The sequence below is a fragment of the Bos taurus genome, chromosome 24 (assembly GCF_002263795.3).
Source record: "Bos taurus isolate L1 Dominette 01449 registration number 42190680 breed Hereford chromosome 24, ARS-UCD2.0, whole genome shotgun sequence".
Taxonomy (NCBI): domain Eukaryota; kingdom Metazoa; phylum Chordata; class Mammalia; order Artiodactyla; family Bovidae; genus Bos; species Bos taurus.
Window position 1 is genome coordinate 61,627,484 of NC_037351.1, and position 24,837 is coordinate 61,652,320.

The 24,837-nt window shown below is 46.9% G+C and overlaps 1 protein-coding gene and 1 non-coding gene across 3 annotated transcripts in view; both read right to left on the reverse strand.

Moving 5' to 3' along the window:
- KDSR (3-ketodihydrosphingosine reductase) overlaps positions 1-11,289 on the reverse strand; it is a 42,683-nt gene extending 31,394 nt beyond the window's left edge. The window contains exons 1-3 of one of the 2 annotated variants that reach the window (XM_024984196.2): positions 11,100-11,289; positions 5,182-5,271; positions 3,041-3,097 (exon numbers count right to left, since the gene is read on the reverse strand). In XM_024984196.2, the coding sequence (XP_024839964.1) occupies positions 3,041-3,097; positions 5,182-5,271; positions 11,100-11,207 (255 nt within the window). In that variant the 5' untranslated portion in view covers positions 11,208-11,289. 2 annotated transcript variants of the gene reach the window in all.
- A 9,274-nt stretch (positions 11,290-20,563) lies between these two features.
- LOC112444232 (U6 spliceosomal RNA) lies at positions 20,564-20,670 on the reverse strand. Its single transcript, XR_003032486.1, has one exon. It is a non-coding gene; the product is annotated as a U6 spliceosomal RNA (small nuclear RNA).
- Between the last annotated feature and the right edge of the window lie 4,167 nt (positions 20,671-24,837).

The following is a 24,837-nucleotide window of genomic DNA, read 5'->3' on the forward strand; positions in this document are numbered from 1 at the left end:
GTATTCCATCCTTGTACAAAGTACACAGAGATAAACTTTAGCAACAGCAAGAAAGAAAGCAAACTGAAAAAAAAAATGGAGACAACCTAAATACCCACCCACAGTAGAGCTGATGGACAGTCTACACAGACAAGACACTCTAGACAGAGAGCTGATGGATGGAGGAGAGTCTACACAGACAAGACACTCTAGACAGAGAGCTGATGGATGGAGGAGAGTCTACACAGACAAGACACTCTAGACAGAGAGCTGATGGATGGAGGAGAGTCTACACAGACAAGACACTCTAGACAGAGAGCTGATGGATGGAGGACAGTCTACACAGACAAGACACTCTAGACAGAGAGCTGATGGATGGAGGAGAGTCCTACACAGACAAGACACTCTAGACAGAGAGCTGATGGATGGAGGAGAGTCTACACAGACAAGACACTCTAGACAGAGAGCTGATGGATGGAGGAGAGTCTACACAGACAAGACACTCTAGACAGAGAGCTGATGGATGGAGGAGAGTCTACACAGACAAGACACTCTAGACAGAGAGCTGTATGGATGGAGGACAGTCTACACAGACAAGACACTCTAGACAGAGAGCTGATGGATGGAGGACAGTCTACACAGACAAGACACTCTAGACAGAGAGCTGATGGGATGGAGGAGAGTCTACACAGACAAGACACTCTAGACAGAGAGCTGATGGATGGAGGAGAGGTAGACAGAGAGCTGATGATGGAGACAGTCTACACAGACAAGACACTCTAGACAGAGAGCTGATGGATGGAGGACAGTCTACACAGACAAGACACTCTAGACAGAGAGCTGATGGCTGGAGGAGAGTCTACACAGACAAGACACTCTAGACAGAGAGCTGATGGATGGAGGAGAGTCTACACAGACAAGACACTCTAGACAGAGAGCTGATGGATGGAGGAGAGTCTACACAGACAAGACACTCTAGACAGAGAGCTGATGGATGGAGGACAGTCTACACAGACAAGACACTCTAGACAGAGAGCTGATGGATGGAGGACAGTCTACACAGACAAGACACTCTAGACAGAGAGCTGATGGATGGAGGAGAGTCTACACAGACAAGACACTCTAGACAGAGAGCTGATGGATGGAGGAGAGTCTACACAGACAAGACACTCTAGACAGAGAGCTGATGGATGGAGGACAGTCTACACAGACAAGACACTCTAGACAGAGAGCTGATGGATGGAGGAGAGTCTACACAGACAAGACACTCTAGACAGAGAGCTGATGGATGGAGGACAGTCTACATATAGAAGAAAACTCTAGACAGCATTAAAAAAAAATGAACGATTACTTCATGCAGCAACTGAGGGATTTTACCAACAATATCAGGTGAAGAGATCAAGTTGCCTAAGAATACACAAAGAATGATGTTGTATAAACTTAGAGAAAATAGGCTAGTGATTGCCGAGGGTCAGGAGGGGCTGGAAGAGAACAAGGACTGACTGCTAAAGAACATGGACCTCCTTTACGGGAGGATGAGAGTGTTCCATGACTGAACGTGGCAATAACTGCAACTCTGTGGATATGCTAAAACCCACTGAACTGCACACCTTAAATCAGTGAGCTAAACGGTATGTGAAATTCTATCTCAACAAAGCTATCAAAATAAGAATGATGCCATAAAGTTCAAAAAGAAGCAGAAGTAAACACTCTTCTTAGGGTGACATGCACTTATGGTCAAATTACTAAAAAAAAAAACAATGGAAGGGAACTCCCTGGTGGTCCTGTGGTTAAGACTTTCAATGCAGGGGGTGAGGGGTTGATCCCTGGTCAGGGAACGAAAGTTCTACATGCTACGTGGCACAGCCAAAAAACGAAAAAACAAAAGAAAAAAACTATGAAAATCAAGGTGGGGGTTACCTCTAGGAATGAGACAGAAGGATAAGGCTGATGTGGGCAAACAGAGGAGATTTCAGGGGCCCCAACCTAGAAAATGCCATTTCTTAAGTTGGGTGATGAGTGTGTGGCTATTATCATTATGTTTTAGCCTAAAATATATATTGTATACATACACATACCACTGCATTCATCAAAAAATTGCATAATCAAAAAATATTTTTAATACCTCCTTCCCCTTATGTTAATTTGAATAAATAACTGAAATGAGATCATTTTCTAGGAAAGCATTCTGTTATTGGATCACTTGAATTTGTGTATGTGTGTTAGAGGATATGCATTGCTTTGGTAATAACCTGAAATCCAAAATAATTCAAACAATTTCACCATTTTAAAAACAATGTAATTAGGAACAGTTGACATGTTTTCATGGGAAATAGATGGGGAAACAGTGGAAACAGTGTCAGACTTTATTTTTGGGGGCTCCAAAATCACTGCAGATGGTGACTGCAGCCATGAAATTAAAAGACGCTTACTCCTTGGAAGGAAAGTTATGACCAACCTAGACAGCATATCCAAAAGCAGAGACATTACTTTGCCAACAAAGGTTTATCTAGTCAAGGCTATGGTCTTCCCAGTGGTCATGTATGGATGTGAAAGTTGGACTGTGAAGAAAGCTGAGTGCCGAAGAATTGATGCTTTTGAACTGTGGTGTTGGAGAAGACTCTTGAGAGTCCCTTGGACTGCAAGGAGATCCAACCAGTCTATTCTGAAGGAGACCAGCCCTGGGATTTCTTTGGAAGGAATGATGCTAAAGCTCAAAGTCCAGTACTTTGGCCACCTCATGCAAAGAGTTGACTCATTGGAAAAGACTCTGATGCTGGGAGGGATTGGAGCAGGAGGAGAAGGGGACGACAGAGGCTGAGATGGCTGGATGGCATCACTGACTCGATGGATGTGAGTCTGAGTGAACTCCGGGAGTTGCTGATGGACAGGGAGGCCTGGCGTGCTGCGATTCACGGGGTCGCAAAGAGTCGGACACGACTGAGCGACTGAACTGAACTGAACTCTTTCAACAAACTATTCACAGATGAAGTCATGGTCTTTTCCTTTGCACACCTGTCCTGATTAGACAGAAAATACATCATGAGCACAGTGACTTTACCTGTTTATCATTAATAGAGTGTTTTTCGATTTCTTTCTTTGCCTGCAACAGCTTGTCCTGAAAGCAATAGAGAACAATTAGTTCTGGTGATGGTCTACTTGTCCATTTGTTTGTTTAAAAGGAGAGAAAAAGCAATTTTTTTTTTAATCAAGGATTTGTTAAATGCCAGAAAGCACACGGGACAGCACCTGTGTGCAGAGCTGCGGACCACACGGCTATAAAGTAGGCTAAGCTGTGACTACGGGATGCGAGGTTTTACATTCACCGCAGAGAAAGATAATAAAAAAAATTAATGAATCTCAAGTCCCAATCATCAGTATTAATTGCTAAGGGTCTCCCATCAATTCTAATAAATGTTTTCATTTGTCATTACGGAGATATGAAACATATTCCCAAACTGAAGGGTATGTGTGATTTCATGGCATAATGATTTCCTGCAAGATCATCTAAAGAGTCCCTCCTCCACCAAAAAAGCAAATAAAGTAAAAATCACTTGTGAGATGGAAGAGGTAAACCTATGCTTGCCTATTTCCAAAAATACTCTGAGGACAAGCAAAACTATCCGGTAATTAAGTAATTCTCCCAAGGTCTCAATGGTGCTTGTTTTAGTCTTTTTCAAGAAGACGGAGATCCATTTACAGTGCCTCAATTTGCTATCAGTGCTAGAATTTAAATACAGCATGACAGCAGAGAAGAACAAAAGGAGAAGGGAGTCCTTTCAAAAGACGTGGAGGTTTTCTATACAAGAATGTGCCTGGAATAAAACCATATTATTCTATTAATAGAGAGGGACAGCATCTGACTTTGCCAGCATCGGAGTTTAAAATCACACTAGAGTAATGGCCTTGGTGCCAGAAGGCTCATTCACCCCCAGCAATGCCAGGGGCCACGGAAAGCCTGGGAGGCCCTGACACGCGGGCCTGCCCTGCCTCCCGTTTCCTGTGTCTTCTGTACAACCTCAGCACTGGACACATCTCACAGGATGCCGTTTCACCACAGCCGGGTTTTCCGTCGAGGAAGGTGGTTTTGATGCCACAGCAGATGCGCTGTTAGAGGAGTCCAGGGACAACTAAAAGGGAGCTAATTCTGCCTTTCTTCATTTTTAAAGAGATGATGGCTGCCCGAGCCTGATCTGCACGGTCCCCGGGGACCCCTGTGGCCGGCCATCCCCCAGGGGCACTGCCCAGCTGTGTGCCCCCCCTGCTCGGCCCCAGGGCAGCTACCACCCCGCCACCCTCCCTGTTCACCGGTGAATCAAACCCCATCAACGACGCTGCGCTGCACTTGCCCCTCGGTCCATCGTCCTCCCTTCATTTCTAAAGCCAACAGAGATGTCCCGAGCGCCCACTGTGACCGAGCTCAAGCCCAAGCCAGAAGGCCCACCGTGGTCCCCCCACCTGGGGAGCAGGAGGACGCAGGACTATCGGGGAGAACAGAGCGCCCTGCCCTGGGCCCTGGCAAGGAAAACAGACACTGAACAGAAAAGGAAAACAGATCTGGTGCTGACGTGGCACAGAAAAACCCGTGTTTTGTGGAACTGCTGGGGAGGAGGGAGATTTCCCCTGTGCAGTTTGGGTCTCACTACAGATGGAGATTACATCAGAAGCAAATTACAGAGAAACGCCTACAGTCATCCTTCAGGACTCAGATCGGCCCTCCAACGCTGCTGTCTGTGGCTCCAGGCAGGGGGCTGGCTGCCTACAGCCAGGGGTGCACCTAAGTCTCTGCTTCTCCGAGGTCTGCAGTCTCTGCAATGTTGCCTCAGAGTTTCTGGCCCTGAATAAATATCTGTGGAGCTAACCTGACTTCAACCAGGAAGTTTTTGCCTGGAACACAAATAACCAGTCAGATGGTAAAGAATCCACCTGCAATGCGGGAGACCTGGGTTCGATCCCTGGGTCGGGAAGATCCCCTGGAGGAGGGTATGGCAAGCCTCTCCTGTATTCCTACCTGGAGAATCCCATGGACAGAGGAGCCTGGCGGGCCACAGTCCACGGGGTTGCAAAGAGTTGGACACCACTGAGCACAGCACAGGAATCACAGCTCCAAGCAGAGACGAGGTTGAACACTGCGAGGCTCGCACGGCCTCTTGACTCACATCATGCTGACTCAGTACCTAAGAACCTAACTGGAAGACTTACCTCATTCCGTGCAACCAGAGTTATAAAGGCTCCTTGTTTATAGCACTCAATAGCAATGCACTTTCCGATGCCACTGGAGCCTCCTGTAACCTAAAAGCAGAAACGAAGAAATTTTAGCACTTGAAACTTCCCTTCTGTAGTAAATTTAAAAAACCTATGACCGGGGGCGGGCGGGGGAGCTTCCCTGGTGGTCCGAGGTGAAGAACCCGCCATATGTAAAATAAATAGCCTATGGGAATTTGCCGTCTGACGCAGGGAACTCAAACCCGGGCTCTGGAACGACCGAGAGGGGGCGGGGTCAAGAGGGCGGGGACGTGGGTTCCCTACGCTGATTCACGCTGATGTTTGGCAGAAGCCAACACAATACTGTAAAGCAATTACACTTCCATTAAAAGTAAATAAATACTAACAATAAAGAAAGAATTTATTGTTTGCAAGGCAGGGGAGGCAGTTTGATCCCTGGATGGGGAACTAAGATCCCAAACGCCCCGGGACAACGAAGCCTGCACCTCGCAACTAAGACCCAACGTAAACAAATAGAACAACTATGACGGGCTCCAAAATCTAACCTGCAGGAACTAAATCTTCAGCTGCTGTAGCATCGTCATCCCAGACAGAATGAATGGAGTTTAAGAACAAACTGTCAGCAGGGCATGTGGTTTTGGCTGTTTCCAGTACTGAACTGTCCACTGCACACCTGTATTTCTGAGACCACTGGGGGGAAAGAGCCCTATACATCTAGCTGATGAATCACATTTCAGTCTGATCATCCGAAAAGATCCGTGCACCCCTATGTTCACGGCAGCACCAGTCACAACAGCCGAGGCGCGCAAACAACCTAAACGCCCACGAACGGATAAGAAGACGTGTGGACGCACTGTATGGGTGCCTGCACGTATGGAATGGAGTGGACAACCACCCGGCTTTAAGAAAGAAAGAATGCTGTTTGCAGCAACACAGATGGGCCCAGAGATTGTCGTACTAAGTGAAGTAAGCGATATAGAGAAAGACAAATATTAGTATCACATGATATGGCTGTATGTAGAATCTGATGTATGACACAAGGGAACCTATGAAACAGACCCACAGAGAACAGGCGTGCGCTTCCAGGGTGGGGCGGGGCGGGGGAGGAATGGACTCGGAGTTCGGGCTTAACAGATGCAAACTGTTGCACACAAAATGAATAAGCAAGAAGGCCCTTTGTACAGCACAGGGAATTGCATTCAATCTGTGGTAAACCATTACAAAAAAGAACGTATATGTATATATTATATATAACTGAATCACTCTGCTATACCACAGAAGTTAACACATTGTAAATCAACCATACTTCAATAAATTAACAAATAAAAATAAACACATTACTTTGGCTTTGCGTCCAAATTCAAATGAACATTGTTTTTCTATATATCTTCTATGAGTGATCAGTTCTACAGGAGATGAAAGGAATAATTGCCAGCATATATCTTATGGTCTTTTAAACGACCGCTTATTATAAAGTAATACATGATCACGTGGAAACACTGAACAGTGACGCTTTTCTCCTGGCTCTATTCTCGTCTTCGCCGTCCACAGCTCAGCCATACTGGCTGGCTCCCAGTCATGCCTTCTCCAGCCACGGGACCTTTGCACATTCTATTTTCCCTGCCAGAAACGCTCTCCTCCCCTCTTTGCATCTAATTGGCATCTATTCACCCAGTAAATCTCAGCTCAAATGATCACGACCTCGGGAAAGCCTCACAGGCTGCTCTCGGCGCCGCTCCCCTCCCCCCCGCCCTCGCCCCCGCCCCCGCCCCAGCCGGCTTTTCAGCACCGCAGCCTTTTCCCCCTTGCTTTTACATCACTCCATAACCAAACAGCCGTGCATTTACCTGTGTGACTATCTGATTCACAATCATCTCTCCCATTACCACTCCAAAGACTCCCTAAAAATACCAATTCTATTTGGGCTCCCCACTATATCCTGGACTTCTCTGGTGGCTCAGATGGTAAAGACTCTGCCTACAATGCAGGAGACCTGGGGTCGATCCCTGTGTTGGGAAGATCCCCTGGAGAAGGAAATGGCAAAGCACGCCAGCCTTCCTGCCTGCAGAGGAGCCTGGCGGGCTACAGTCCATGGGGTTGCAAAGAGTTGGACACGATCGAGCAACTAACACACACACTATGTTCCCAGCCCTTAGTATAATGCCTGGCATATAGAAAGGGCTCAAAAATATATTTAACTTAATGACACAAATGTAACATTATCTTTCTATTCATTTTTCCTACGCACATTATATAACACAGGCCAGGGGAGCAGGTGAGGGAGAAGAGAAGAGTCAGATAGGCATCTGCCCTTACACAATTTTGTATCCTACCTTTAAAAAAAAAAAAGTATAGTCAAAAAACTAAAAGGACACACAGTATTGCATTAGATAGCTATATCAAAACTTAGCTAAATTCCCCTAGAGTCAGGTATCTAGATTGTTTTGAGTATTTTATTGTTAGATATAAATCTTGCTGTAAAGAATATCTCTGATCCCATCTCATGACTTTAAAGATCATCAAGACTCCTTCCTACACAATGTACCTATCTCCATGGAACTCCCCTGTTTCTCCTGAGCCTCAGCTTCTCACTAATGAAGGGATTTCTTTGGGTTAATTAACCAATTATCTACCAGTTACTGTTAAGACACATCTGCTATCCCACCTAAGAGTCACCTCTGGAGAGCTCTTTGCTGTCAAAATACTTTATAGGGGGACTTCCCTGGTGGTCCAGTAGCTAAGACTCCCAGTGCAGGGAGGGGCCTGGGCTCTATCCCTGGTCAGAGAGCTGGATCCCACATGCTGCAACTAAGCGTTCACCTGCCACAACGAACGAATGTGGTTGCCGCAATTAAGATCCAGACTATCCATATAAATAAATGCAGTTCAGTTGCTCAGTTGTGTCCGACTCTTTGCGATCCCATGAACTGCAGCACGCCAGGCTTCCCTGTCCTTCACCATCTCCCTGAGTTTGCTTTAACTCATGTCCATTGAGTCAATGTAGATAAATATTCAAAATATATATATTTCATAGGTGGTTTTGGCTTATTATTTTTTATCAGACATTCCAATTAGCAAGATCATTTAAAATGTCCCCTGGCTGTTACTGCTGCCTACAGGTCCCTTCACCTAATATCTCCCACACACCTGCATTTCCAAATCCTATGGAACCTGCAGAGGCCGGTCCCAACATCTCCTCCTCCAAGAAGCCTGTCCGGACTCCGTCGCTCTGTCCTGTCTGTCACTTTTGCACCTTCTGCAGCTCCTTCTGTGCCTGCCTGAGCTTCCAGGTCAGGCTCAGTTCGCTGAGGAGGAATATCAAGTCTGACCTACCATCCTCGTTCCTAGCACAGCACTCTGCATAAACGGTTACTAAATAAGTACCTGCCTACCATTAATTTGCAAAGTGGTGTATGATGCCATTTCCCTGAAAAAAAAAAAAAAAAGCCAAAACTTGTAAGTAAAAATTCCCTGTTGTTCAATGAATACATGGAAGTTGAAGTGATGAGGTGACTGAGAAAATGTATATGCTCTCAAGTGCTCTGTAGGTGTGATTGTTACTGTCCTATTTCTAGACTGAAACAGGTAAGCAAGCTGTATCAAATTGCTGCACAACGAAGAACAAGGTGTAATTTTTTAAGATTTGTCCATGAAAAGAAGAATAAGACTTCCCACTTCTGAGTCATGGTTCATGGGAAACTGACCTTCCAGTCCAAGCCAGCTAATTCATAGAAGGTATCTAAGCCCATGCGTAAGTCAATCCAGGCTACATTACCCTTGAGTGGTATAAGAAAACATAAGAGATTTTCCTAATGGCTGAGAAAACCGGAAATACGTACCGAGTTGCCTGACCACTGGTAACTTGAGACGTGAGACCCTAAAGATAACAGTTTACTGCCTTTCTTTATCACTCGCTCTGACTATTCTTTGCCACTACTGTTTTAAAGGTTAATATCTCTTCAATTGCACCACACACCTCTTATCAAGGGCAAGAGAGGGCACTTTGCTGTCAGAACAGCTTCTCCATCTATCTCCCCAAAAGGGCCGGCTGATTTTCTAGTTCTCACCAAATCAGTTTAACAGTTTTGTTTAAAAAACAGCTGATTTAAATAAGTATATACTGTGTAAGAGGGGTTCCCTGGTGGCTCAGATGATAAAGAATATGCCTGCAATGCAGGAGATGTGGGTTCGATCTCTGGGTCGGGAAGATCCTCTGGAGATGGAAATGGCAACCCACTCCAGTATTCTTGCCTGGGAAATCCTGTGGACAGAGGAGCCTGGCGGGCTAAGGTCCATGGGGTCACAAAGAGTCGGACACAACTGAGTGACTAAGTGTGTGCACATGTGCGTGTACACACACACTGTGTAAGACTCGCTGTACAGCTTTACCACTGTAATTAGAGAGAGAACACTAGTCAATCAGAATTATTTTAAAAACAAAAGAATAACTAGTTTTGACCTAAGCCTGCTCATGCTGCCCCATCAGCAAGACATTCTAAACACTGGCCCCTTTCCTTACAAGACTGGGTCTAGTCCTAACAAATCTCAAGAAAAACAATTACACTTTTACTCTTTTTATGTCATTAAAAAAAGAAGACAGATGGTGACATCATGTGAATTATTCATGTCGTCCTCACATTATTTACAGTGGCACAGCCAAATGAGATGGTGAAAGTAAGAAATTCTGTGGGATCTACCCCAGCAGACGTGTTCATTATCTTATCCACTGCCTGCAGGAGCATGATGGGGTTGGTAGGACCAGAGTCGCCATTAAGTGAGAGTCCCTTATAAACACTTCAAGGTATGCTCTGCAAACATCACTGCTAAAAACCCAAGTTTCACAGCCACAGTTTTTGAGGCAGAAGTTCTCTTGCAGATGTGACCCTTTCAGTAGGTAACATGATTGTAAAATTTTGCTCCTCTCCCCCTTGCTAATGAACTAACAACTCACCTCCCTATCTATCTTCTGCATCAGGAATGGCAGGAGCTGGAAGTACACTAATAGTTTGACGAGAGAAATTAAACAAAATATATGTTTCCATTCACAAACTCTCCGCGGGACGTCAGACACACTAAAAGCAACGACCATCCCATTCCATCTCATCCCAGAGATGCTCGGATCTTAGCCAGGACACCCATATGTCACCTCCCACACCAGGAGGATTTGCGATGACTGCTTAGTAACTAACTTTTCTGATTCATAACCTCCCGTCTCTACGTGCCTCGGGCTTATAAAAAAATTCAAGTAAGAAAAGGGCCCAGAAAGCCACAGCAAATGGTGGCATACCGGGCGCAATAAAGAAGGCTTTCTGTTTAAGTGAGGTGGTCTACCTGCAGAAAAGGGATCGTCGAAGACAGGAGTTTCTGGTAAGAAACAAACCAACCCACAGACGTCCCCTTCATTCCCAACGCACAAGCCAGGTTCTCTGGCTGAACCGTCTGACTCTGCACCGGGGCGGCACCTGCCGACCCCAGGCCGAGTCCATCAGGGACAGGCTGTGCAGACGGGGCAGAAGGGCCCCAACGCCGCTCGCGAGGACTGCCGCTCCGCCGGAGAGATTCTGCCCGCTGTCAGTCGCGCAGGCCGCCTTCTGGGGGCCGCCCCGGCGGAGCCCCGGACCCCGGCCAGGGCCGCACGCCGCGGGGTCCCGGCGGAGTCCCGCAGCCCCTCTGGCCCTCGGCGGACTCATCGGGGAGCCCGAGCACAAAAACCCCCAAACGCTCGGACCCCGGAGACGCCCCGGGAGCGGACACGCGCCCCCCGAGCCCGCACCGGCCCCGGGGGAGCAGAGGCCGCGGAGGAGACGGCGCGGGGCGGCGGGGCGGCGGGCCTGCCTGCGCTCCGGGGCCCGCGCTCCGGGGACGACGCCGCCGCGGCCTCAGGGTCCACTCACCACTACGTGCGCCCCGGGCAGGGCGAGGGGCTTGGGGCTGATGAGCGGGGACACCATGTAGAGCAGCAGCACGAAGGCCACGAGAGACGCGGCGGCCAGCAGCAGCATCGCGCGGCCGGCGGCCCGGGCGCAGCTCGGCGCAGGCTCGGCGGTCACGCGCAGCGGGGCAGGGCCGGGGCGGCGCGGGGCTCGGCGGCGCGCGGCTCGGCGGCGGCGGCGCGGGGCGGGGGCTGGGGGCGTGGTCGGAGGGCGTGGTGGGGCCGGGGCGTGGCCGGGGTTCGGCGGCGCGTGGGGCGGGGCCGGGGGCGGGGCCTAAGCCGGTGTTTGGCCCCGGGCGCGGCCGGTGGCGGAGGGGGGCGGGGTCGGCTCCGTGCGAGGGGCGGGGCGCGGAGGCGGGAGTTCCCTGGGCTTCCCAAGTCTCCGGCGCCCGGACCGGACCAGCACCCTCCGCCGGGGAGGCGGGGCCTCCTTAGGGCTGCGGGGCCGGGCGCCGAGCCTCCCCGTGTCGGAGGCCGCGGCCCGGGGCTGTCTACGCGCCGGACCTGACCTCCGGGCTTCGCTCCACCGCGGGAGGCCCGGCATCAGGCCCGCGAATCCCGGGCTCCATTTCGTATTTTCTTTCGTGCTTAGAAAATGGTCACAGCGCACTTGCGCTTGCCGAGGACCGGGAAGGCCTGGACAGGGAGTTCTAGAATCGCTCAGGTCACTCAGCTTCCTTGAGTTCAAAGTTCACCTTTTACCAGGGCAGGGTTTAAAAAAGCCAAACGCTTTATAGAAATCTAATTCCCTCACCATACAATACACCCGTTTAAAGTGCGTTATATAGTCAGCGTTGTGCAAATATCACCATCGTCATTTAGCTGCGCCCGGACAACACACACAAATAACTACGCGGTAACAGTCACTCCCCGTTTCCTCCTACCCCCTCGGGCTCTAAGTAATCACTAATCTTTCTGTCCATGAATTTACCCATTCTGGATATTTCATATACATGGAATTTTAGAATAGGTAGCCTTTTGTAGCTGCCTTATTTCAGTCAGCATAACGTTTTCAGGGTTCATCCATGTGGTGCAGTGTATCAGTATTTCGTGTTTTTTATGACCAAATTCCATTGTGTCGACAAACCATATTTCAGTTATCCATTCATCAACTGATGGACATTAGGTTGTTTCTACTTTGGGGCGATTACGAACAATGCTGCTGTGAATATTCATACAGAAGTTTTTCGTTTATCTTGGGTGTATACCCACCCAAGAGAGTGGAATTGCTGGATCTTATAATAACTGTTTAACAAGAACTGCCAGACCATTTCCAAAGCAGCTGCCCAATTTTATAATCCCCACCAGCACTGTATAAGGGTACCAGTTTCTCCACATCTGCACCAACACTTGTTGTTATCTGTCTTTTTAATTACCGCCTCCACTGTGGGTGTGAAATGACATTTTGTTAAGGTTTTAGTTTGCAAAAGGCACATATTTTTTGTTCACTTATGTGCTTTACTATTTTGGAGTTATTCTTAGAAATACTAGAGAGCTCAGATACAAAGGAATTGATCTTGAGTTTTTCTTCTTAATTTGTTGCCCAGAATTAGCCAAATCTCAAGCTTTGAGTCCCCAAGACTTCTGACATCAACTGAATGTTTGGAGGAGGGGTTCCCAAGCCACCCTCAGGTTTAATTATTTGCTAGAAGGACTCAGAGAGCTCAGTGAGAGCTGTTACACTCATGATTATGGTTTATGAGGGTCAGCCAAGAGAAGTTGTACATAGGGCGAAGTCTGGGCTTCCCTGGTGTCTCAGTGGTAAAGAATATGCCTGCTAATGCAAGAGACGCTTAGCTGCAGGTTCAATCCCTGGGTCTGAAAGATCCTCTGGAGAAGTTTCCAGTATTCTTGCTGGGCAATTTCATGGACAGAGGAGCCTGGCAGGCCACAATCCATGGGGTCATAGAAAAAGAGTCAGACGTGACTTAGCGACTGAACAACAACAGGGCACAGTCTGGAAATCTCCAGGCATGGACCTCCCAACACCGGGTGTGACAGTTCCCATGGAGAGCTGCCAACTAGGGCAGGTCAACCAAGGAAGCTCCTCTGGTGTCCAGAGTTTATACCGGGGCTTCATTCATAACAGAATTGACTAATCGCCTTTGTGGCTGAGGGCAGTCTCCAGGTTAGCAGATAACAGGGAACTCCCACCTAAATCACATGATTGGTCTTTCTGGAGTGGGCAGGCCCCACCCTAAAGTCCAATTTCGCCAGCCCTCATCTGAACAAGGACGCTTCCATCAGGTCTGAGGGAGAACACCTCCAAGAAGCCAAAGGAAACGGCAAGAACGTCTCTGGGGTCCAGGCCGTCCAGTGCTCTTCTACCACAGAACAAACGTATGCCTAGTATTTGGAGGAGGCGATGTGAAGTAGGAGGCTCTTAATTCAATTTCCCAACAGATTTAACCACCAGTATCCATGTTGCAATCTTGCTGAGATGATGCCAGTGTTACATCATATCCAGCTGTGTTTCTTCTTGTTGTTTAGTTGATAAGGCCGCCTGCCTGGCTTCTCTGTCCATGGGATATTGCAGCAAGAATACTGGAGTGGGCTGCCATTTCCTTCTCCAGGGGATCTACCCGACCCAGGGAACGAACCTGTGTCTGCTGCATTGGCAGGTGGATTCTTTACTGGTGAGTCACCTGGGAAACCCTCTCGAGGTGTGAGTAGTAGACATAGCCTGAAAAAGAAGAATGAAATGGACTGAAGACCTAAACCGACGTTTCTCCAAGGAAAACATACAGATGACCAAGAGGCACATGAAAAGATGCTCAACATCACTAATTATTAGAGAAATGCAAATCAAAACACAGGTCAGAATGTCCGTCCTCAAAAAATCTACAAATAATAAATGCTGGAGAGGGTCTGGAGAGAAGGGCACCCTCTGTCACTGCTGGTGGGAATGTAAGCTGATACAGTGACTATGGAGAACAGTATGGAGGTTCTTTAAAAAACTAAAAATAAAACTACCATATGACCCAGAAACTCCACTATGGGCCATATACCCTGAGAAAACCATAATTCAAAAAACACATGCACCCCAATGTTCATTGCAGCACTGTTTACAACGGCCGGGACACAGAAGCAGCCTAGTGGTCCACTGACGTGTGACTGGATAAAGAAGATGTGGTACGTGTACACAGCCATTAAATTTATGAATATTTCATAAATTTATTTATATAAATTTATGAATATTTTAATGGCTGAATATTACTCAGCCATTAAAAGGAGTGGAACTGAATCATTTGTAGCGATGTGGACGGACCTAGAGACTGTCAGACACAGTGAAGTAAGTCAGAAAGAGAAAACCAAATATTGTATGTTAGTGCATATATGTGGACTCCAGAAGAATGGCCCAGATGAACCATTGCAGGCAGGAATAGGTATGCAGATATGGAGAACGGACGTGCGGGCCTGGAGGGGAAAGAAGAGTGATGGTTCAGAGCCTGGGGCTGCCACGCACACACTCCCTCGTGTGAAGCAGCCAGCCAGTGGGCACACAGCCCCCTGTATCAGACATGGGGCTCAGCTCGCTGCTCTGTGGTGGCCTAGCGGGGTGGGATGCGGCGTGGGTAGGAGGGAGGTCCGAGAGTGAAAGGCTGTATGTATGCACATCGCTGATTCATTTCACTGTCCAAGAGAAACGGACAACACCTTGTAAAGCAGCTCTGCCCCAATTTAAAAAAAGATAGCATCACATTTGCTAGACTTTCACTCAATTACCAACAGTTGGTCCAGCTTATCAACACATCATCTGACCAAAATGTCTCCCAAAGCATGCCGCTCGGGGTTGCAGGTTTCAGAGACTATCATCGCGTGCTCTGAGCTTCCCTCAAGGAATTCGTGTAACGTTGGTTTTTCCTTGTCACATAATCCATTGATTCATTCCTTTTTCTTTGGTTACCACTTCTCCTTCTATTTATGATTTGCTTTTACTCAAATCATTGTGTTTGACGGACACTGTGTTCAACCTAGTACTGAACACATTGGAAGGGACATGGCGTTCAGCCTGGTATTCTGCTTTTCCAGATTGCTGGCGCAGATACTAATCTAGAAAAACCTCTCCTCTCCATCCACTCTGATTTGTATACGGTAGGATGACACAGCATACCGCTAGTGGGCTTTTGGCAACCACTGGGCTTCCCTGGGGGCTCAGACAGTAAAGAATCTGCCTGCAATGCAGGAGACCCGAGTTTGATCCCTGGGTCTGGAAGATCCCCTGGATAAGAGAATGGCTACCCTCTCCAGTACTCTTGCCTGGAACACCCCGTGGACAGAGAAGCCTGGCGGGCTGCAGTCCATGGGGTCACACAGAGTTGGACATGACAGAGCGACCAAGCAGAGCACACAGCACAGCATAGGCCACATATCTGCATTCATGGTCAGTCAGGTGGATCCGTTCATGAGTTTGCCAGGCAAAGTGAAGGTGTCATCCACCCATAAGCCTCTTAGGGATTCCGGTGTAAAGGTTTCAAAGGATAGTCACAGTCTCCTGCTTAGGGATGATCCCTGATTCGGCACCCACGCTTGAAGCACTGGTTCCTGGGAACACTGCGTCAGGTGGAAAAATGAGGAAGTTGAGGCACTGTGAAGAAAAAAGAGTAAACCATAGTGGTACCAGCATCTTCTTCCCACGAGAAGAGCCGTGTAATCATGTCACGTTCTCCCGCACCCTTCGCCTCCAGAACCCCCAGAAGAGGGGAGAAGTGTATCCGCCCCCTTCTCCTCCAGAACCCCCAGAAAAGGGGAGAAGTGCATCTAGCAGCCGCTTTCTTGGTTTTCCTCATGCTGACGTCTGCACGCACTCGGGACAGCGTGTGAGCCTGCCCCACTCCCCATCACAGCCGTCCCAATCCCCGTTCCAGCTCTCTGAGACCTTTCCTCTGAGGACGGCATGCCACGTGAGACACCCACCTGATGGGACAGCTCCTTGCCCATTGTTGGACGTCATGGGCTTAGTTTTACTTTTTTGCTGTTATTTTTTCAATGTTTAAAATTTATTTTATTATTTTATTATAAAGTGTGTTTTTCCAATCAAAATCTTAGCAAGACTTTTTTTGTAGCTATAGCCAAGATTATTCTAAAATTTATATGTAAAGGCAAAGGAACTAGAATATCTAAAACATGGGGGGAAAGAGGGAGTAATTAATCAGTCTACGTGATTTCAAGACTTATTACATGGCTACAGCAACAGAGACAGAGCGGTAGCCACAGAGAGAGCAGAATCCAGCGGAACCCAGAACCCATGACACATGCCCCAGGCTTTTGACAAGGCTGCGGAAGCAGTTTGATGGAGGAAAGGTAGCCTTTTCAAGAAACAATGCCAGGAAAATTGGACATCCATCGACAAAAAAAATGAAACTCAACCTCAACTTTACACCTTCTGCAAAAATTGACTCAGATAACATGATGGTTAATTTTATGTGTCAAGTTGACTGGGCCGCTTGGTACCCAGCTCTGTGGTCAAGCCTCACTCCGGGTACTTTTGTGAGCGTGTATCTCATGAAGCAGACATTTCAATCAGGAGGCTGAGTAAAGCAGGTTAGCCTTCCCAGTGTGGGTGGGTCTCATCCAATCAGTTGAAAGCCTGGAAAGAACCAAAAGGCTGACCTTCCTCCAAGGAAGAGATCATTATTCCTGTCTGATGAACTTTTAACTGGAACACTGCCCATTTTTCTTGCCTTTGGACTTGAGTTGAAACATCAGCTCTTCTTACGTCTCCAGCTTGCCAACTCACCCTGCAGATCTTGGAATATGCCAGCCTCCATAATCATGGGAGCCAATATCTTATATTTCATACACATGTATATTCATATCTTCTATTAGTTCTGGTTTTCTGGAGAAATCTAATACAGAATGGATCATGGGCTAAAATGTAAAACTATAGGGAAAAAAAACCACATTGGGTTTAAAAGAAGGAAAACTTTGGCCAATCAGGCCAAAAAAAAAAAGAAATCAGGTCACTTGTTTAAAAAAAAAAAATCCAGCTAGTTTCAGATTTCTCCACAATGACATTCAGTGGGTGAGAACAATGATATGTCTATAAGATCCTCCAGGAAGGAAATGTTGAGCCAAAGTTTTCTATCCAGCTAATCTGTATTTCACCCTTGAACATGTAATGATCAATACTTTTCCCATGAGTGCCTCTTGAAAAAAGCATTAAGGTTATTATATTAGTCTGTCTGGGCAGCTGTAACAGAAGACCATAGACTGGGTGGCTTATAAACAACAGAAATCCATCTCTCTCCATTGTAGAGCCTGAAAGTCCAGAACCACGGGACTGATAGGCTGGGTGTAGGGTAAGAGTTCACTTCCTGGTCCCTGGAGGCCATGGTTTCACTGTGGCCTCACTTGGAAAGGGCAGGGAGCTCTCTGAGGTCTCTTTAACGAGGCTGCTGATCCCGTTCCTGAGGCCAAAACCACCTCTCTTGACTGCACCTTCCGATACCATCACCTTGGGTGTTAGGGTTTCACATGTGAGTTTGGGGCATGCAGACATTCAGTTTCTAGCAGAAACTTCAGCCAGTCACAAGATGACTGAGAAGAGTAGCGTGAAAGGACTGTCCTTTGAGAATTTGGCAAATGAAATAAGTTTAACTATATAACAAAGATTAAAACAAATGTAGCATCTAGGGTAAAGATGGTATATGAGTGTTATACCTTAACAAGGTAGAAATAATAGAACGTTTTGGGAGAGGAAGAAGGAAAACACTTGGAAGGTAGGATGACTTTATTAACTGCCTCATTTGCACCTGATGCCCAAAGATAATCGTTAAAGTTGACAAATTAAGTCACAGAAGTATAAATATTTACCACCGTAAAGGTAAACATTAAGAAATATATTTTTGGGGCTTCCTTGGTGGCCAGTGGTTAAGCATCTGCCTTGCAATGCAGGGGACACACGTGCGATCTCTGGTTTTGGAACTAAGATCCCACGGACCTCGGGGGAACCAAGCCAGCTCCACAGCCAGAGAGGCTGCAGAGTTCACACACCACAGAGAAGGATCCCACGTTCTGCAACTAAGACCCGACACAGCCAAATAAATAAAAACAGAAATATATTATCGACTCAAAAGAAGTATGCAAATTTTATCATTGTTTATGGTAAAGACTCACAGATTCCATCAAAGGAAGTGGATCCAGGGCTAAATAAGGTGTAATTATACAGGCAAACAACACTACTACAAACTATGCTAATGAAAGGTTATAAAAAGAAGGCAGAGAGGGGCTTCCCTGGTGGCTCAGTGGTAAATAATCCGCCTGCCAAAGCAGGGAACACGGGTTTGATCCCTGATCAGGGAAGATTCCACATGCCTTGGAGCAACTAAGCCCTCGCGAGCCCACCCCGGAGCTGTAGCTTCTGAAGCCCATGAGCCTGGAGCCTGTGCCCCACAGCAGGGAAGCACCGCAGAGAGGAGCCCGTGGACTGCAACTGGAGAAGAGCCCAAGCAGCAGGGAAGACCCAGCACAGCCAAAAAAAAAGAAATCAGAAGGTGGAGGGAAGGCAGCACTACCGCCCTTCACAGCGTCCCTCTGCCGCTGCCTCTCCCAGCGCGTGCTGCCTCGAGTCCCCAGCGTCCCCCGCATTCTGCAGGACTCACGGGCGACCCCCAGGCAGTACTGCCCTTTTCACTCTTCAACGAGACCAGCGCTTCTCAAATCGCGTTGCATGTCCAGTTTCCTTTTTGATTTCCTTTCTGTGGCCAACCAATTAGAAAAATGAAACCAAACCAAAACAAAGACTCGCAAAATACAACCTTTAATGATTTATTATTAGAGTCCACAGACTTAAAAGTGCATTTTAATAAATGTAATCGGAACAGTCATAAAAAGGAGAAGGACACAATTGTACAGGCTGTTCATGGAAAGTAAGCATAAAAGTGGTGAATACAGAGAATTACTGTTGCAACAAACTATATTTTCCAAGGATGGGGCCACAATCTCTCCAATCCGTAAGTTCTTTCAATGTGACCAGCACTGACGGGGGGTCTATGAACGCGGGTGGACCTTTGTGAATGCCTTGACCAAAGGACTGTGGCCAAAGTGACACGGCGGGCCTTGTAGTAACAACCTGGAAAAGGCCCCACAGCTTCTCCCCGGTTTTCTTGGAGCACTCGCCCTTGCAGTGATCCTTTGAGTGAGCTCAGCCTGTCTATGGAGAGGTCCATTCAAAGAAGAGCTGAGGCCTCCAGCCCGCAGTCCCGCTGGACTCCCAGTCAGTAGCCGACACCAACTTGCCAGCTGTGTGAATAAGCCATTTTCAAAGAGCATCCTCTGCCCACAGTGACAGTGCATGGAGCCCATACATTTGGCAGTTTCGTGGGCAAAATAAATGGTCATCAAATAAATTGTTTCATAAGCAAAATAAATTGTTTCCAGCCATTGAATTTTGGAGTTATTATGAAGCAACAGTTCGTAATAACTGTTGGCCACCTGATGCGGAGAGCCAACTCATTAAAAAAGACCCCGATGTTGGAAAAGATTGAGGAGAGGAGGAGAAGGAGGCAACAGAGGATGAGATGGTTGGATGGCATCACCGACTCGATGGACATGAGTCTGGGTGGACTCCGGGAGTTGGTGACGGACAGTGAGGCCTGGCATGCTGCAGTCCGTGGGGTTGCACAGAGCTGGACACGACTGAGCGACTGAACAACAGTAAATGAAACTCGATTACACTGATGGCTTTCTGTTATTTTGCTTTCATAACAAAATTATGAGTGAACTAGCAATGACTCATATTGTTATTCAGTCGCTCAGTCGTTTCCTACTCTTTGCGACTCCATGAACCGCAGCACGCCAGGCCTCCCTGTCCATCACCAACTCCCGGAGTTCACCCAAACTCATGTCCATCAAGTCGGTGATGCTATCCAACCATCTCATTCTCTGTCGTCCCCTTCTCCTCCTGCCTTTAATCTTTCATTCAGTTCAGTTCAGTTCAGTCACTCAGTCGTGTCTGACTCTCTGCGCCCCCATGAATCGCAGCATGCCAGGCCTCCCTGTCCATCACCAACTCCTGGAGTTCACTCAGACTCACATCCATCGAGCTGGTGATGCCATCCAGCCATCTCATCCTCTGTCATCCCCTTCTCCTCCTGCCCCCAATCCCTCCCAGCATCAGAGTCTTTTCCAATGAGTCAACTCTTCGCATGAGGTGGCCCAAAGTACTGGAGTTTCAGCTTTAGCATCATTCCTTCCAAAGAAATCCCAGGGCTGATCTCCTTCAGAATGGACTGGTTGGATCTCCTTGCAGTCCAAGGGACTCTCAAGAGCCTTCTCCAAGACCACAGTTCAAAAGCATCAATTCTTTGGTGCTCAGCTTTCTTCGCAGTCCAATTCTCACATCTATACTTGACCCCTGGAAAAAGCATAGCCTTGACTAGACGGACCTTTGTTGGCAAAGTAATGTCTCTGCTTTTCTTTTTTTTAAATATGGAACGCTTCACGAATTTGCGTGTAATCCTTGCGCAGGGGCCATGCTAATCTTCTCTGTATCGTTCCAATTTTAGTATATGTGCTGCCGAAGCGAGCACATGTCTCTGCTTTTCAATGTACTATCTAGGTTGGTCATAACTTTCCTTCCAAGGAATAAGTGTCTTTTAATTTCATGGCTGCAGTCACCACCTGCAGTGATTTTGGAGCCCCAAAAAATAAAGTCTGACACTGTTTCCACTGTTTCTCCATCTATTTCCCATGAAGTGGTGGGACCAGATGCCATGATCTTCGTTTTCTGAATGTTGAATTTTAAGCCAACTTTTTCACTCTCCTCTTTCACTTTCATCAAGAGGCTTTTGAGTTCCTCTTCACTTTCTGCCATAAGGGTGGTGTCATCTGCATATCTGAGGTTATTGATATTTCTCCCAGCCATCTTGATTCCAGCTTGTGCTTCTTCCAGCCTAGCATTTCTCATCATGTACTCTGCATAGAAGTTAAATAAGCAGGGTGACAATATACAGCCTTGACGTACTCCTTTTCCTATTTGGAACCAGTCTGTTGTTCCATGTCCAGTTCTAACTGTTGCTTCCTGACCTGCATACAAATTTCTCAAGAGGCAGATCAGGTGGTCTGGTATTCCCATCTCTTTCAGAATTTTCCACAGTTTATTGTGATCCACACAGTCAGAGGCTTTGGCATAGTCAATAAAGCAGAAATAGATGTTTTTCTGGAACTCTCTTGCTTTTTCGATGATCCAGCGGATGTTGGCATTAGGTGCCTATAATTACACTATGTAGCATTTTTATTGTGAGGCATGAGCTGGATCCTTTCTCCTTAATTTATATAGTGTAGGTTGAGTTATCAACAATGTAATTCATAAGGGATAATCTTCACTGAAACTATTTGAATGCTTTGTTTTAATACATGCCGCATTGCTAAAGCATACACAAGGGAAGGTGCTGTAGATTCCATTTATATGAGGAACCTAGAATAAGCACATTCACAGAGAAAGATGGCAGACAGTGGTTCTCGGGCTGGAGGGAAGGGAGAAAGGGGAGGTGGGGCTGAGAGTTTCTATTTGGGTCGAAAGTTCTGGTAATAGTGTTGATGGCTCCACAACACTGTGAATGTACTTCATGCCACTGAACTGTATTACACTCAAAAATATTAAAAATGGTAAATTTTATATTACGCATATTTTACCTCAATAAAAAAATGTCCCGTCATAAAACTTAGAAAATAAGAGCGTAAAGAAAAAATGTTTAATTAGCAATTCTACAACTCAAAGGGAGCTGTTTTTAGCTCCAGACTTTCCTGGAGACACCTTTCTGGGATGACCTAACCCTGTGTGGCAGGATTATTATTTTTTGTATTTTCTCCTCCCCTGTTGTCTGAAGATGACAGGCTTCCTTCGCATCGAGTAAACAGGCAGAAACACAGTCTCTTGTGCAATATTCTCCTTCCTTCTGGCTCCCCCACCAGATCCTAACCTCTCATGTCACTGAGGAGGTTAAGCTAAATACCCTGGAGGGCAGCAGGAGAAAGAGGAGATTTTGCAGGCTCTGGGCAGGCGGGAGAGGGGATTCCTCTGCCCAGAGAGCCGAGGGCTGGCCCACCTGCCGCCCCAGCGCGGACCTCACACCGGGCGGGGCAGGGTTCCCGCCTGAGCAGATTCTCGGCCTCCTGCTGCTGCGGAACCCAGAGCGGAGGGACATCAGCGAACCTGAAGAATGAAAACGGCCGCAGTGGTTCTGGACTCGAGATCTACCTCCTGCTCCAGAGAACTTCAGTGTGATCCTTGGAGGAAGAGGTCTAGTGAAGACCATCAGTGATTTTCCAGACAGCACAGCAGATTCGGGTTTGACTTACTGATAGTGTAGAAATATGATGCTTCTGTCTGGAGTCTGTGAACTGAAATTTAGACTTGCTGTTAGCGAGCTCCCATATTTTCAGCATCCCCTAAAGAAATAGAAAAAATTGTCAAAGGGTTTTCTCTACTCTGTAGTCAAACCTGTAGCAGAAGGAATCTGTGAGAACACAGGTTCTACCTCTTATTGGAAAGGTGTGTGTGTGTGTACTTTTATTAAGATTCTAGACCTGTCGCCTTGGAGACTGACAGGTGCTGAGAGCAGGCGGCTCTTCTGATTGGCCAGCGCTGTGCCCACCGTATCCCTGATGTTAGACACTTTTAACATCATCCTTCCCACTTTCCTGTGAAGTGAAGTGAAGTGAAGTGAAAGTCGTTCATTCGTGTCTGACTCTGGGACCGCACGGTCTATATAGTCGATGGAATTCTCCAGGCCAGAATAGAGCCTTTCCCTTCTCCGGGGGATCTTCCAAACCCAGGGATCAAACCCAGGTCTCGCACTGCAGGCAGATTCTTTACTGTCTGAGCCACCAGGGAAAGTCTCACGTACCTGTGGCTGCCACCAATTCCTTCCATTTTCAAAGTTTTTATTTAATAACCTAGAACTCCTTTAATACTTTACTATTTTTAATATGGAATGTTTAAAGGTTTCTATAAAATTGTCAGTGAATTCTTAAAGGAATTATTTATGGCCTAAGACAGCATACCTTGCAATTAAATACAGGAAAGCCTTTTAATGCTGCAACACAGGATGTCTTAGGCCATAAGTCTTTCAAGAAGCCACTGGCAATGTTATAGAAGTCTGGAAAAGTAGGCTGTAAGTCTTAGAGTTTTGACAACATTCTAAGACACAACTATTCATTCCCGTATCAAGGAATACCTACGCTCGAGTACCTCACCATTTCAACCAGGATTGTGCTCAGCTGTATACAACAAGGACAGTCCCACGACTTTTTTATAGGGAAGTCCTGGGTCTGTGTTAAGTGCTTGGGAAATATGAAGATCACTTAGTTGGTGATGATTTTCTAAAAACCACTACATGTTTTTAAAGTTGACTCTTCAATTTCATCTCCTTCAGAAACGATCCTTCACCCTTCAGTACTGTTTATTTACTCTGTCACATTTGCTATGTGGGGATGTGAATGTGGGTGGGCACAGCTTTACAGTAGTTGCAGACATCATGGGCTTTCTCCCCCATCTCTGTATGCGCAGAATTCAGGGTGTGTCACCTGGAAACAAGGCCCCACAAACACTAACATAATCACAACATCATGATCACATCCAAGACAATAACAATTCCAAAGTATCTGGTATCTGGTTTGTAGTCAGATTTCTGCAATTACCTCCAGTGTCTAATAAAGCTGTTTTCCCCTCAAACCAGGATTCAAATCAATGTTCTTACCATGCATTAGGTTCTGGGTTGTCCTCAGTTTCTTTTAACCTGGGGCTTCCCTTGTGGCTCAGCTGGTAAAGAATCTGCCTGCAATGCAGGAGACCTGGGTTTGATCCCTGGCTTGGGAAGATCCCCTGGAGAAGGGAAAGGCCACCCACTCCAGTATTCTGGCCTGGAGGATCCTTTTAACCTAGGAAATCCCCTCAACCTTCCATTTGGTAGCGGCACTGTTTGGAGGCCAGGCCAGCTGTCTCACAGACGTCCTACAGGCTCTTTGGCCGGACTGGTTCCCCATGATGTGCTTTGTTTTGCTCTCCTGAATTTCCTGTAACCAGCAGTCAGGTCTATGGTTTGGCTGGATTCAGAATATACACTTCCGGTGGGAACAATTCCTGAGTGTGTTTGGTGTTGCGCCCATCGCTTGGAGAGAACCCGAGACTTGGAGAGAGGTGTCCGCTGTCCCAGACATGCTCCCAGCTCCAGCCACTGGCCCCAGCTGGGCAAGAGGCTCCTGGCCAGAGCTGCTCAGCCAAGCTCCCCTGAGCTCTTGACCCACCGAGAGAGAAAGTTGTGTTTCAAGCCATGAGGTTTTGGAATGCCTAATGCAGTAATAGAGAACTGAAGTCTTTTTTGGGGTTATCACCGTATCTGCTTATTGTATTATATTCTGATTTGTTGACCTTAGACATCATTTCCTCTTTTGATAGATGCGACCTTAGCTCACTTACATTAACCTTTCTCTTCTCCCTCCCAATTTTTCATAGTAAATATCACCATTTAGAATTCTTGTTGGGTTACATTTGAAACTCTCACCATTGTAAAATCTCTATTTCTTTTTCCATCAATTTTTGAAACCTGGCATTACTACCCATTCTGTAAGATTAAGCTTATATAATACCTGACCCCTTTAAAGATTTTTATTTTTTGAATACTTTATTACTTTGTGGGGGCTGCATCGCGTTGTGGGATCTTGGCTCCCTGACCAGGACTGAACCTGTGCCCTCA